A 13829-nucleotide genomic window follows, 5' to 3' on the forward strand; every position below is an offset into this window, starting at 1 on the left:
GATGTCGAATACAGGTAGCTAATGCCTATGTCAGTGCTTACAGGCATTTAACCCCTGAAGACTCACTCATACATTGCTATTCTCTTGGTGGATGCCGTAGTACCATACAATCCTAGGTGTCTCCTGAAGTAGTATTTGGCCAGATCCCGGATTCGGGAGCCTAGTCTAGAGACATCAAGAAAGGAAACCTCCGTGCTTGCTACCATTGGATCAAGCTGCCAGATTTAGGGAGGAGCCATAACCAAAGTATGCTTGTTGACGGTTCTCGCCAGGAGTACTTCGACACTATAAGTTAAAAGTTTCGCCGAGACGCCTGAGGCCAAAGGTGGCTTGCACAGTCACCAGGCCGAGTAACTTTGTGTTCAAAAATGGCGTAAAATTGAGTTACCCACCACTGCTGGGTGAACAAACTGACAAGATCCATCCAATCGGAAATTATACACAGCAGGAAACGTAGATCACTTGACCGAATCGCCCTGATTTTAGCATTGACGTGGTTCCTGGTCCTGTGAACTCTCAATTCAACTTGAACAGCCCCCACCGAAACCCTGCAAATTGAGTGCCGCTGATCTCAGACTCATCGAACCTCGAGGCCACGGCATCTGAATGACTTCAACCTTAGAAGTGGAGAAGTGGAAGGCCTAAGCAGTACGGCGGCCAAGGCTTGCAAAGCAGCTACAACTACCCTCTCATGGCGCATAAAAACCAGGAGAGAGAGGTAAAACAGCTGGCCAAAGTATATGCGGATTGTGAATACCTTTTTCACGGACATGGGCTGACCTTCAAGCGAAGGTCGGTGGTTTTTAGCGCCTGCGTGGAAGTATATGATGTTCCTACTGCTCACTAAGACAGCACACTACAAGGACGAGACAAAATGAACCAGTCTCAGTAATAAGCAAAGCTGTTTGAAGAGCGAGGGCTATACTCTACGACAATGAATCAGACACCTACCTCAATTAGGAGCGAATGAGCGCCCCATATTGTAGGGCGGACACGAGCGCATCATAAATGTGGAAGAGTGACCAGCCGCGCATATAATTTCCCTCTCTTATTGTCTTCTCTCCCTCGCTCCTTTCTTTAATATTCTGAAGTTGAGTAGCTCAATGGGAGGCCATCCACCAGGTTGTTGGGCTAAATTTTACTTAAACCAGTTTGAAAAGGAGATTCCAGGTTGCGTAGCTCATATCCGTAGGGGCCGAGAGGGGATGAAACACACACATTTAGGTCAATGAATTTGTAAGAGCTTTGACACCATAAGCACTCAAGATCCAGAGGCTAATACATATAAGGTAGGTACGTCGACGTCAGCTTGAGAGCGTTAAATTGTGGCTACCACCTGGCAAATCTCCGATCGACCTCCGCGGCGCAAGGCTGAATGCTGGAAAGGCCTTATCCCTCCTCTCAGTGCCCTGGACGGGACCCTCGGAAGAACTGGAAGCCAGCACGAGCCCCTGAATCTCCACTCCAGCTGAGTTTTCGCTTGGCGTTACGCGCTGTTCATGAAGCTAGTGACGCGGACCCCGGCTAAGCTCGAGGTGGTAGTGTGGATGCTCCTCGAATGAGAGAAGCCCTGCGGCACCACGCAACCCCACTGCGCAGCCGCCATTGCGCTCTACTTGATACTAATTATACTAGTTCCACTAAAGGGTTCGTAGTCGGAATTGGTCTGTTGGGGGCCGCATCTGTATTGTATTGTTACCCGATATTACAGGCAGAAGCCTCATTCATCTGAACTATTAACCATCCGTCTTCAGTTATTTTAACTTTGTTCACCATCAAATAGGGCAGAAAGTTTGAGCCTATTGACGCAAGCCACGTCAGATACGAGTAACTAGAATGAGGGTTGTTTGTAACTAAAGAGTAACAATGCTTTCTCTTTTAGTTAGCATCGTCATCAGAAGAATGCACTGCCGAGACAACGGAGCCATGAGTGGTGCGATCCTCGATCTGACAGGTTCTAGGCAGTAGGTATCATTTGGTATCATTGCTTACGGCTGCCACTGGCAGTCATTGTTCGTGGAGAAGGATTCAGGACCCGTCAGGGAAGTTCAGAATGTAGATCCAACACCCTTGGTGTCATGTTAGCGTGGGCGTCAAGTCCAGGCTTTGCTTTTTAAAAGACTGATAGTCCCAGGTCAAAACTGACAACCTGATCCATCTTTACCTGTGCGCTTCCTTGGTTTCCACAGCAAGAAAGGGAGAGTTCATTCTGATGTCAGAACCAGGATGACATTCAGACGCCCGAGGATATGGCGCAGGTTCTTGCTAATCCTGGGGGCCTCAGCTATTCTCTTTCTTCTCTGCCGCAATGATAAACCACGGTGGCTAGCGGCTCGACGAGCCCATAGCTCGTGCACTGGGTTCGATCTCGCAGCAGTATCCGAAGACCTCCACTCGCGCATGAAGGCTGAAAGCGACTACACTCCCGTCGAAATCCATCAGTTCGTGTGCGGCATTATCAACCATAATATGACTGCGTCCGCTCAGCTTGAGTGTCCGGCGACTATCAGCCAGCGTTACCATTCACTGATTCCCGTCGACGGAAAGCACCCCGAAATCCAATACTTCTTTGCCCTCAACCTCTACCAAGTGATTCATATCATCCTTCCTCTGATGGGAAGTATCCTGGAGGCTATCCGATATCTGGGGCCAGAGCATTGCGCTTTGTCGATTGTGGAGGGCCGGTCAACCGATGGAACATATGAGATCCTGGCTCGCTTGAAGCCGGAGCTGGATGCCATGGGAGTCCGATATCATTTCTCTCGAAGCCCGATAAACCCGCTCGGCCCGGGCGAAAACCGCATCAAGGACCTGTCCGAGCTGCGGAATATGGCTCTCGAGCCTCTCATCACCGGAGCCAGACAGAAGGGTGGTCCCTTTGGCCATGATCCCATGATCATATTCATTAACGACATCGGTATCTGCCCGGAGGACATACTCGAGTTGATCTATCAGCAAAAGGTGCAAGATGCGACGATGACATGTGCATTTGACTGGAGAGAGGAAGGGGTAATCCACGATGTTTGGGTATCCCGGGACCTCTCTGGAGATCTCTTCTTCGACATTTCATCGGACGGGTCGATCTGGGACTCTCATAACCTATTTTCTCATCATGGACCCAGTCGTGAACGTTTTGTAAAGCATCTACCTGTGCAGGTATATAGCTGCTGGGGTGGAATGGTCACCTTGGACAGTGGCCCATTCATTGATGGGCAGGTACAGTTCCGATATTCAGAGGAGGATGAGTGCTACATGGGGGAACCTACACTGCTGGCACAAGACCTCTGGCGCTTGGGTCTTGGGAAAGTGCTTGCTATTCCAACCGTGAATGTTGCATATGAATATCGCTGGTCGTTGAGGGCTAAGAATGAAAAGGGCTACGTCCATACGCTCCTGGGTAATTCAGGGCCAGGGCGATATTCCCCTCACGATGAGCTGGTACATTGGCAGAAAGAGCCGCCGAAGCAGATCAAATGCATGCCAGCCTGGGACGACCAATCCTGGGTAGATGCTGTTTAATTTCATTCCCCGAGCCATTTTCGTAGAGTGGATCTTTTGTATTGTGATGTGCATTTATCTAACCTGGCTGTTTAGTGCGGGCAGTCAGGCAGAGCGAGGCAGTGCTTCCACCCGGCCGTTCGGTCGCGTGTACGTGGCTTGCAGTGAACCCTTGCTGGCGCACCTGCGGATGGCTATTAAAGGTATCTCGTTGATTGCGATGGCTTTTCCAGCCAATAGCTGACCGCTTTCAATCGGGTGATTGCAGGGGATAACCTCACCACCAGGGCCCGGCTGGATCTATCCAGCGCTAAAGCTGCGCCGTTGCTGACTAGCGCTGACACGCTCGCTGTGTTCTCAACCTGGCTGCTCTCGCTGAATTCCCCATGTGATGCTGTCTAAATGCATGTCTTAAGCCCCTGTTGTACCGGAATTGATCAGGCATTGGAGGATGGCTCGTTCCGAAGCCCGGCCTATCTCGCAATCCACCCCTGGAGGCGGGGTTGCTGCGCCGCATTAACTTGCTTTCGTCCTTTGTTCGGAGGTGGGCCGGACCTTAAATGTCTTGAGGCCGTCTTGCGATCCGTTCGTCCACATTTGTTCGTCGCCCGCTTGGCAGACGGCAGCCTTCCTCATGGCGCCTCAGCATCACTACGCGCTGGCGGACCAAGGAGAGCCGGAAGTAGAGACAGTACCGGAGAAGAATGCGAATACAACTGCCAATGCACATTCGGAGGCTGCTGCACCCCAAAATGAGGAAGAATTCTCCGATGAACCTCCAGCAACCCCTTCGTCGGTCGCATCCACACTCGAGAAGGGTACATCCAGCACGTCCCACTGGACTATTGGCTGGATGACTCCAAGTTCCATCATTACTTGTTTTCTCTTAGGTAGGCTTTATCACTATAGTGATTGAGGTGCAATTATTGCCTCGACTACCCTTTCCTAAATTCGGAGGGTCGTTAACTGTGCATTTCAGCGGCCTCTGTGGCATCCATGCATCTCGGTCTCTTTCATTGGTTGGACCAGCGTGAAGTCGACAAGACCATCAAGCAGCCATATGTGACAGCCCTGTCAGTTGTATTTGTGAACGTATTCCGAACATTCCTGGCCGCCGCGTTGGGCATGTCTTTTATCCAGATGCTATGGAAGGACCTGCGCGCCCGTCCGATGCGCATCGGCGACATTGACTCCTTCCTCTCGGTGTTGACGAACCCCCTCTATCTCGGAAATGTAAAGCTTCTCGCGGTGGCTCCTATTCCATTCGTTTGCGCCTTGATATGTTGGTGTATCCCTATCGCCATGATCTTCCCAGCGGGTGCCCTGACCGTCGAGTCCAAGTCGCTCCATATCCTGAAGAATCAGTCAGTTCCGACATTTGACCCAGCCTTTATGGGAAATGGCACATTTGGTGGCATGATGGCTGAAGCACTGTGGCAGCCCGATTCTTACGATGCCTATGAGTAGGTTCTATGTAGAAATTGTTGATTGTTCTGGTGAACGGATGCCCTAACGACTTTCCAATAGCGGACCTACCTATAAGCTTACCCGCGTTGCAAGACAGGCCATGATGGCCGGGCACTATCTTCCATCCTCGTCTCCGTGCGCTACCGATTGCTCCTACACTATAAGCATACCAGGCCCCAGCTTCGAGTGCCGCAACTACTCCTCTCCAGATCTTTACAGCTGGGTCAACCGGTCCTACCCGCAGACGCACTCGTGGGGGTATCTCTACATCGCGTCGCGGGATAATGCTGCCCGCAGCAACCGCTCGGAATATGCTTTTGACTTCGGTTTGCGCTGGATGCGGGACGGCGGATATCAGAATCTCACCTGCCGAGCATACGAGTCGAACTACAACCTGCACATCACCTACACGGGGAGCCAGCAACACGTCACCACGGAGGTTAACACAATTCGCCAATTAAACAGCTCGTATATTTACGACAATGGTGGCATATATCCTCGGACTGGGTCTCTGGACGCGCGAATCAATACAACCACGATGGGAGAAACCGGAGGCAACGTTATCGACATCTTCCGCCGGGCGAACCTAGCCGCTGTCCAAGACACAGTTGTGTACGCACTCTCAGGATATATTGACATGCTCAGTAAGTACTTCTTTATGCGAGTCGTAGACTAAATCTAGCAAAGACTCACCGAATGTAGTCCTCCACAGCCAGCCATCAGCCAACACCATCATCTCCCTGACAGAACTATCCTCCGGTCCTGCAAGCACACCAAGCTTCAACATTACGAGCGCGTCAATGCAAGACCTACTACAAAACATTACAATCTCCCTTCTGACTATGAATCAAACCACCACTGAGGTTACCGTTATGAACAATGTGACCGTGAACGTATACTCCTTTAGCCGACCGGCACGCCTGATCGCCGCGTACTTTGCGTGTCTTGGATCTGCGCTGGCGTTTATACTCTTTGGTGGACATGCACTAATCAGCAACGGAATATCTGCAAGCATGACCGGCATGTTTCAGACTTTGTGCACCACTCGTGCCAGTGCACGGCTGGACGATCTGGCGGCTAAGGGGTGCTTGGGAGGTCGAGAGAATGTCCCGGATGAGTTGAGGAATTTGAAGGTCATGTTCGGAGAAATCCAAGGGAAGGATGGCGTACGCATGGCAGGGCTGGGTTCTGTGGATGAGGTTATTCCGTTGAAGAGGGGTTCGATATGATCTGATGAGTTGGTAAACTCGGAGTAGTACATCCGGGATGGATTATTAGGACATACCATGATTAATGTTTAAATGTGACGTATGATATGACCGATTGATTCGAATGGAGCAACATTGGAACAAGATCTGTGAGTACAGTGCGCAATATGATCTGCTTTTGATTAGTTAGCCATCAAGCTCGACATATCAGCTTATGTCTAAGGATGTGAGAGTTGTTCGGTCGTCCTAGACCAATACTGCCTACGTCGAGAGCACAAAGTGCTACATTATATTGATCGCTTTATATATCCCTCTAATTGTTCTACCTGGGTTGACGGGATTATCTGCGGCGAGGTACAAAGTAGGAGATGGCCTACCTCATGCAAGAATGAGGGGAAGTTGCAGGTGCCCTACTGGCCAATGGAGACAACATCGTAGAAGGTTCCACATATATTAAAGCCTTATATTACTCGCTCCGAAGGAATTTTGACCACGTTCAATTTAACCACGCCCACCTAAAAGTCACAGCCTTAGAGCAACAAGGCTTCGATTCCATATACGCCTGCGTGGTGCTATCTCGGAGACCTCGGGTTTATTTAGGGTGACATGGCTGCATCAGCAGCCAACAGCATCTCGAGTTACGCATGATCGACATCGGCCGGGCTTTTATGCATGATGGCTTGGACCTGTCGTTTGTCGCCTGGTGGACCAGCAGGATGCCCAAGGAATTGGCGGGGCAAAGAAAGGAAGAGAGGGCAGGCATCATCTATAGGGAGATCAAGTAAAATGCCCGGTTATATACATCTTATGAAAGAAGATATAAAGCCATATAGGCTCCCTTGAGCGCGCTACACGAAGAATCATACCATTTGCTCCCCAGTAACCGACTGAGCGGCATTAGGAACTTACCCCACTAACCTCTGCACAAAGCAGACACCCATCATGACCATTTTTCGGAGTTCAGCAAAGGCCAGTGAGAGCGAACCTCAGTATGGCATCAAAGTGCTGTACGACTCCAACGAAGCGGAGGTTGAGTGAGTTTCCACAGACCTGATAAAGAATATCTTTCCCGAAGTTGACTTTCTTAGCATTGTCTTTGTCCATGGCCTCGGCGGAAGTCGCGACGCAACCTGGACGATCGACGATGTGTGCTGGCCCCAAGCCCTTCTTCCGCACGACTTGCCAAAAACCCGTATCATGACTTTTGGGTATGATTCACGGGTGGTCAGCTTCACGACAGCTCTGTCCCAGAACGGGATTGTGGGCAATGCCGAGGATCTTTGTGCCCAGCTAGCACGGTTTAGAGCCTCTTCGGTAAGAAGCTTTACGATTTAACCAGGATCTCGAGAAAGCTAAGGATGCAAAATAGCCGGAGCGCCCGATTATCTTTGTAGCCCATAGCTTGGGCGGCTTGGTCTGCGCGCAGGTAAGTTAACAACCCTTCTTTTCTCCTCAAGGTCGAGAGACTTAACGGATCATCGCAGGCTGTCGTGGCAGGCAATCGCAGTTCCCCGTCCGACAACACGCAGATAATCAGCCAACACGTCCGCGGCATCGCCTTTCTGGGAACTCCATTCTGCGGTTCCGAAATCGCGAACTGGATGTCACGCTTAAACAAAGTGGCGGATTACATCTTTGAAAGCAACAAGGCCAATGTCTCGGACCTGAAAAGCAAATCGGGCACATTGCAGCTCCTGATCGAAGAGTTTGCGAACGTATTGCGAAAACGCGATAACTCCGATGACAGTATCCTAACCACTTTCTTCTACGAGCAGTTGAAAACACAGGGCGTTATGGTAACCGGACCGCAGATTCCTGAAATCTCTACTAGTTAAGCTAACATGAACAAAGGTGGTTGACCGCAATTCGGCCACTATCCCCGGTCGCGGAGACATGATATCCATCCAAGCCGATCACAAAAACATCTGCAAGTTCCGATCGAGGGAGGATGATGAAGGATATGGGTTGGTGCTTGGTGCACTGAGGAAGATGATGGTTGAGGCACCGGTGAAGCAGAAGTCGAGTGTAAGGATCTATTGCTTGAGACGCTACTACAATTGCTAACTTTCATCCCAGAGCCCTGTATTCAACTTCAACAATGCTGGGGCTTCCATCAACAACCAGGCAGGCCAGCAAACTATCAATGGGGGGATGAACTTTGGGACATTTGCGCGATAGATGCGCTTGCAAGTATTTGGTATCTGTTGCCCTATCAAGATGATACTGAATTGCAACATTGGATTCTGGTCAAGATGCCTTAGTCTGTATTTATGTGGTTATCGTTGGTGAGGAGACGGGAAATGTGAAGATGCTTGCATTTCATTCATTGAGCGTTTCATGTGCATTTATAGTAGACTGTATGCGTTCAGGTAAAGTTCGAAGATTGCTAATAGCGAATATACTCATCATGATTCATAAAAAGAAAGCGCCATCCAAAAGCCCCCCTTCAAAGCAAGTTCAGCTCCAATTTGTTCGCAAGGGGAATATGACCAAGCAACCTGGCGAGCTCCGAGGGACGGTGATTAGAGCGGTTTCTTGCATGCTTGTCGGCCCCTCGCCTCAAGAGAATGCTAATAATATCATCGTGTCCCCCAGATGCAGCGACGTGGAGCACTGTCTGGCCTTGCGAATCCACGGCCGAAGCGTTTGCCCCGTTGTCCAGTAGATGCTTCACTTTCGCGGTTTCCCCTTTCCCGGCTGCTTCTAGGAGCTTCTGATCGAGATGGGACTGAGATAAGAGATGATGTTGGAACGTAATCTCAGTAGATTACTAGTAGTCGAGGTCACGTGACCCGAACTCCGTAACTTCAACTGCTCCTCCGAGCGCGCCTAGATAGCGAAGAATCAAGCGTTTTCAACGACTTCAGTATTGACCTAAAACGTCGTTTCAACAGGTTATGAGCCCGGCTCTTCGCTCGTGAGGCTAACCAGCAAAGATCTGAGCCACCATACACACGAAGCAAGCCGCAATTGCAACGGGGACACGCACCGCGATACCCCTATCTCAAAACACCAAAACACCGCGAATATCAAAATATTCAACCGCCGGAAGCAGACCCCAGAATGTCGCAACCAGGCAGATACCACTCTTTACAACATGTCTCGAATACAGAGGCAGTAGCCATACAACCAAAGACACAAGCAGATAGGCTTCCAGTAAAGCTACCAGAAGGCGTTCAACCCGTATCTGAAAGGTTGAAAGGGCGAGAAGACTACTCAACGTGGCGCTTTGAAATATGTCAAATCCTGAAGAACGTCGGTCTACAAGACATGATCGACAAGGGTCTATCCCATCCTAGTACAAACCACACGAATTACTGGCTATGGCACCACCTGTCAATCAACATCCAGTCCTGGCTAGCTAGCCAGCTGTCAGACCCCCTAAAGAGGGCACTGATGACGTCCCCTGACGCGCACGACTACGCGGACGATGCCTACGAAGTCATCAAATCACTCGTCCTAGGCCACGGCCACACGCTTTGCCAAACAACGTACTTCGACCTCATCCACAAACGCCGATCCGACTACTCTACCGTTGAACAATACGTGGAGGCGTTCAAACACGCATACAACTTCGCTAAAGAGTTGAAAGTCGGGATATCACCATACTGCGGGTTGCTACACCTGCTCAAAGAGCTGGAATCCGACCTTCCAACGTGGGTGTCAACAGTGGAGTGCAATTTGCCTGATAATGCTGCGGACACCCTCCAGGAGAAAGAGTTTCTAGTTTACTGCAGGACCGCAATCGAACAAGGTAATAAACAAATGCAAAGATATTCTTTCGCTGCGCCAGCGAAGAACACTGGAAGCACCACCAAGTCGGGAAGCACTGCAACGACCTCAGAGTGGAAGAAATCAACATTCCCACCGAAAGGAACGACCCCTGAGGAACACGCTAGAAAGATGCGAAACTTGAAGCCAGAGATGACTAAGGGACGCTGCGCTTTCTGTAAGACACTAGGCCATGGAGCAACCACCTGCTGGCGCTTGAATCCTGACCTCCGGCCAGAGGATTATAGGCCTCGTATAGAAGGCATCTGGTGGTTCAAAGGATCGAAGCCTAGCGAAGCATCAAATGCAGCGGTAGGCGAAATAGGATCCGATGACGAAAACCCGTATATTTTGAATTTTTCTGGCCTAGCCGTTGCAAACGCCACGAACACCTCGCTACGCTGGATATATGATACAGGCAGCTCACAGCATCTAACACCTGACTGCGCTTCCCTAAGCGGTCTCCACCAATTGAAACCCCACGAATACTACCAATATGGCACCTCGAACGGGGGAATCGGTGTTGCAAAATCGGCAGGGTATCTGACCCTGACCCTAGCTGCAAACGGCCAAAATACGGTGTTGAAGATCAAGGCCTACCACCAACCGGACCTACCCTACGGGCTCCTTTCTTCCAACCGCCTACGTACAGACCTTGGCATCTACGCTACCACTAAGGACCTGACCCTACGCAGGGACCGGGATGACAAGATCGTCGGCCACCTGCAGGCATCGAAAAACGTGCTTTTCGTCAGGACAAAAGACCCTGACCTAGCGCTAGCGGCAGTGGACCCCCTACTCTTGCACCGGCGATACGGGCACGCAGGATTCCGCCGAATCGCTACCACTGCAAAGGATCATCAAATTGAACTCGAACACAGGGACACCCTAGAGTGCGAAGCATGCTCGCTAGGCAAGGCCACACGCCTCGTTTCAAGGGACCCAATCCCAAAGACTAATGATCCAACACAGCTCTGGCATGCAGACATCCAAAAGGTGACCCCGATTGGTCATGGCGGATTCAACTACTTTCTACTCATGGTCAACAACGCTACTCGCTTAGTGAGGACGGCCATGCTTAAACACAAAGATGACGCCTCCGACGAGCTGATCAGGATGAATATGGAACACAAGAATATGGTCGGCCGATACGTGGCCACCTGGCACCTAGATGGTGGCCGCGAGTTCAACCGCTTTAGGAAATGGGCGAATCATGCAGAGCGAGGCATTCAAATCAAAATATCACCTCCTCGAACACCCGAAGCCAACGGCCTAGCTGAACGATACGGCGGCTTGCTCAACCGAATGAGCAGGGTCATGATACTAGATGCTGGCCTCCCTGCTCACCTCTGGCCGTACGCTGTACGCCTCTCAGCGCAGATCCTGAATCGCCTCGTCCCCTACCACAGCGCTGTCAGGAAGACCCCCGTGTTCCTATACAGATCCCACTACAACCTCCCGAATCCTAACGCGTCACTAGACTTCCTACGCGTATTCGGATGTCGTGCCTACCAACACATCCCGCAGGAAGATCGAGTCGCATCCCAGAAAATGGGACCTCGTGCAAAAGTCGGATACTTCGTCGGTTTCGATGGGGACAACGGACACGTTTACTACGTGTGGGATCCTATATCTGATAAAATTAAACGATCACGAGACGTTAAATTCAACGAAGATCGAACCTACAAGGATGACAAGGAGGATCCCGGTGGAGTTCCTACACGCGAACCTGACCCTAAAGGACCAACACCAGCTGGCCCAGGTGCCGCGCTCAAGTTAGACAACGCGTTCCTGCACCAAACAACCAATATATCAGATAACACGAGGGCCCTGATTGAGCAACCGGACCCTGAAGAAGACGTCATCCGAGGCAGAATCCACACCATATCTGCCTCCGCAGAGCCTCCACCTACACGCTCGATCGAGAATGCCACAGAATACGAGGCATCCTCAACGAAATACGCCGCGCAGGACTACCGCCTGCCGGACCCTACTGAGCCAGAAGAACAACCCATACTGAGGCGCTCCGCAAGGACCACTAAAGGCAAATCATCAACATGGCCAGATTACCAACAACTGGCCACGGTTGACCGGGTGACCCTACCCCACCTCAAACAACACGAAGTGGTCGTTCCGAACACCTACAGCGAAGCGATGAAGTCCCCGCTGGCACCATACTGGAAAGATGCTATGGATACACAGATCGATAAGATACAGAATATGGGCACCTACGAGATCGTGAACCGACCTCCAACCGCTCGCGCAATCCCAGGCAAGTGGGTGTACGACCTCAAGGTCAACACTGACGGATTCGTCACCCAATTCCGTGCTAGATGGGTAGTCTGCGGCAACCGCCAGATACCAGGCATCGATTACGACGAATCGTTCGCTCCTGTCGCCAGCGAAGCGGCCCTGAAGCTATTCATGACGAACGTCGCTATAAAAGATCTTGAATGGGAACAATGTGATATAGTATCTGCTTATCTACACGCGCAGATACAGGGCAAACGCGTGTTCATGAAACAACCTACCGGATACCATGAAGGACCACCGGATCAGGTGTGCCTATTAAAGATGGCCCTCTACGGCCTCCGCCAGGCGGCCCACCTCTGGCACCAAACGTTTGACGAAACACTTAAAAGAATCGGTTTCGAACCACTGAGGGAGGATCCCTGCGTATACAAAAAGGGTGATATCTGGTTGATTATTTATGTTGACGACTCCGCTATCGCTGGCCCCAGGAAGGAAGACCTAGCCGAGGTCAAACAACACCTAAACAAGGCATTTGGCCTGAAGGAAATGGGGGAACCAAAGGTTCTACTAGGATGCAACGTTCAACGTGACTACCAAGCAGGCACGATATCACTATCCCAACCAACGTACGTGGAGGAGTGCCTCAATGCAGCGAACCTAGGATCCTGCACCCCCTCCGCCATTCCGATGACCGTTGCCTACAAAAAGTCAGATCGCTCGAATATGACTACCGAAAACGTCAACCTAGCCGAATATCAAAGCCTTGTAGGGCGTTTGAACTGGCTAACCACAAAGACCCGCCCCGATATACGTCATGCAACGTTTAGACTTCAAAGGCGCATGAACACTCCCACTACGGCCGACGCTAAAGCATTGAAAATTGTATACAGATATCTGAAAAGGTCCATCCCGTACGGGATCACCCTCGCCACTGACCATACCAAAGGCATCGAAGTCTTCGTAGATGCCGCCCACGCTGACCACGAAGACGGCAAATCAACGGAGGGATACGTCATCTTCTACGCTGGCGGCCCAATCAGCTGGTCATCCAGGAAGCAATCGCTAGTTGCACCGTCATCTACGGTAGCAGAATACTGCGCGTTTGACTCCGCCGCCAAAGAAGCCTTGTATATAAAGAAATTGGTTGAAGCGTTTGACCTCAAGGCCTCCGTTGACGGCAGGATACCCTTGTACACCGACGCCGCCAACTCCCTACGGATCCTGAACCACGGAGGCTACACCAGGTCCACTAGATGGCTCGATAATCGTTACCTATTCGTAGCCGATCTGATCACGAAGAACGCTATCACCATTCAACACATCCCAGGGACCACCAACCCGGCGGACGGCCTCACCAAGCCGCTTGATAACGAATCGTTCAAAGCGTTCAGGCACCTCCTCGGAATGACCCCCATCTCCTCCCCGAACCTGCATCCAGGGAACACCGGTTGAGATAGCCGTTCCTTCCTATCTAGGCAATGCCTAGAGCCTCGTTACGAACGCTCCCTCGCCTAGGGGGCCGTGTTGGAACGTAATCTCAGTAGATTACTAGTAGTCGAGGTCACGTGACCCGAACTCCGTAACTTCAACTGCTCCTCCGAGCGCGCCTAGATAGCGAAGAATCAAGCGTTT

General features: G+C 51.0%; 6 protein-coding genes across 6 annotated transcripts, besides 3 other annotated features; 4 read left to right on the forward strand and 2 right to left on the reverse strand.

Moving 5' to 3' along the window:
* Nucleotides 1–62: 62 nt before the first annotated feature.
* An18g00720 (uncharacterized protein) lies at nucleotides 63–1606 on the reverse strand (the record flags this gene model as incomplete). The annotated part of the gene is made up of 5 exons (XM_059745563.1): nucleotides 63–215; nucleotides 587–688; nucleotides 758–843; nucleotides 1337–1451; nucleotides 1520–1606. The coding sequence occupies 5 exons, from the start codon at nucleotides 1604–1606 to the stop codon at nucleotides 63–65; spliced, it is 543 nt and encodes a 180-aa protein (XP_059602880.1).
* A 620-nt stretch (nucleotides 1607–2226) lies between these two features.
* On the forward strand, nucleotides 2227–3519 carry An18g00730 (uncharacterized protein; the record flags this gene model as incomplete). Its single annotated transcript, XM_001398504.3, has 1 exon — nucleotides 2227–3519. One exon carries the CDS (start codon nucleotides 2227–2229, stop codon nucleotides 3517–3519), a length of 1293 nt encoding a protein of 430 aa, XP_001398541.1.
* A 613-nt stretch (nucleotides 3520–4132) lies between these two features.
* On the forward strand, nucleotides 4133–6194 carry An18g00740 (hypothetical protein; the record flags this gene model as incomplete). The annotated part of the gene is made up of 4 exons (XM_001398505.3): nucleotides 4133–4388; nucleotides 4478–4961; nucleotides 5026–5609; nucleotides 5668–6194. 4 exons carry the CDS (start codon nucleotides 4133–4135, stop codon nucleotides 6192–6194), a joined length of 1851 nt encoding a protein of 616 aa, XP_001398542.1.
* A 921-nt stretch (nucleotides 6195–7115) lies between these two features.
* On the forward strand, nucleotides 7116–8351 carry An18g00750 (uncharacterized protein; the record flags this gene model as incomplete). Its single annotated transcript, XM_059745564.1, has 6 exons — nucleotides 7116–7207; nucleotides 7262–7487; nucleotides 7543–7599; nucleotides 7631–7969; nucleotides 8025–8198; nucleotides 8250–8351. 6 exons carry the CDS (start codon nucleotides 7116–7118, stop codon nucleotides 8349–8351), a joined length of 990 nt encoding a protein of 329 aa, XP_059602881.1.
* Nucleotides 8352–8619: 268 nt separating this feature from the next.
* On the reverse strand, nucleotides 8620–9123 carry An18g00760 (uncharacterized protein; the record flags this gene model as incomplete). Its single annotated transcript, XM_059745565.1, has 3 exons — nucleotides 8620–8876; nucleotides 8961–9002; nucleotides 9102–9123. The coding sequence occupies 3 exons, from the start codon at nucleotides 9121–9123 to the stop codon at nucleotides 8620–8622; spliced, it is 321 nt and encodes a 106-aa protein (XP_059602882.1).
* Nucleotides 8917–9066: a mobile genetic element (Title: probable transposon 160bp LTR (Tndm1-LTR) -Aspergillus niger).
* Nucleotides 9077–13718: a mobile genetic element (Title: probable transposon Tndm1 without LTR -Aspergillus niger).
* On the forward strand, nucleotides 9237–13649 carry An18g00790 (uncharacterized protein; the record flags this gene model as incomplete). Its single annotated transcript, XM_001398508.1, has 1 exon — nucleotides 9237–13649. The coding sequence occupies one exon, from the start codon at nucleotides 9237–9239 to the stop codon at nucleotides 13647–13649; it is 4413 nt and encodes a 1470-aa protein (XP_001398545.1).
* Nucleotide 13719: 1 nt separating the features above from the next.
* Nucleotides 13720–13829: part of a mobile genetic element (Title: probable transposon 160bp LTR (Tndm1-LTR) -Aspergillus niger) that runs on past the window's edge.

The sequence above is a fragment of the Aspergillus niger genome, assembly GCF_000002855.4.
Source record: "Aspergillus niger supercontig An18".
NCBI classification, from domain to species: Eukaryota; Fungi; Ascomycota; class Eurotiomycetes; order Eurotiales; family Aspergillaceae; genus Aspergillus; species Aspergillus niger.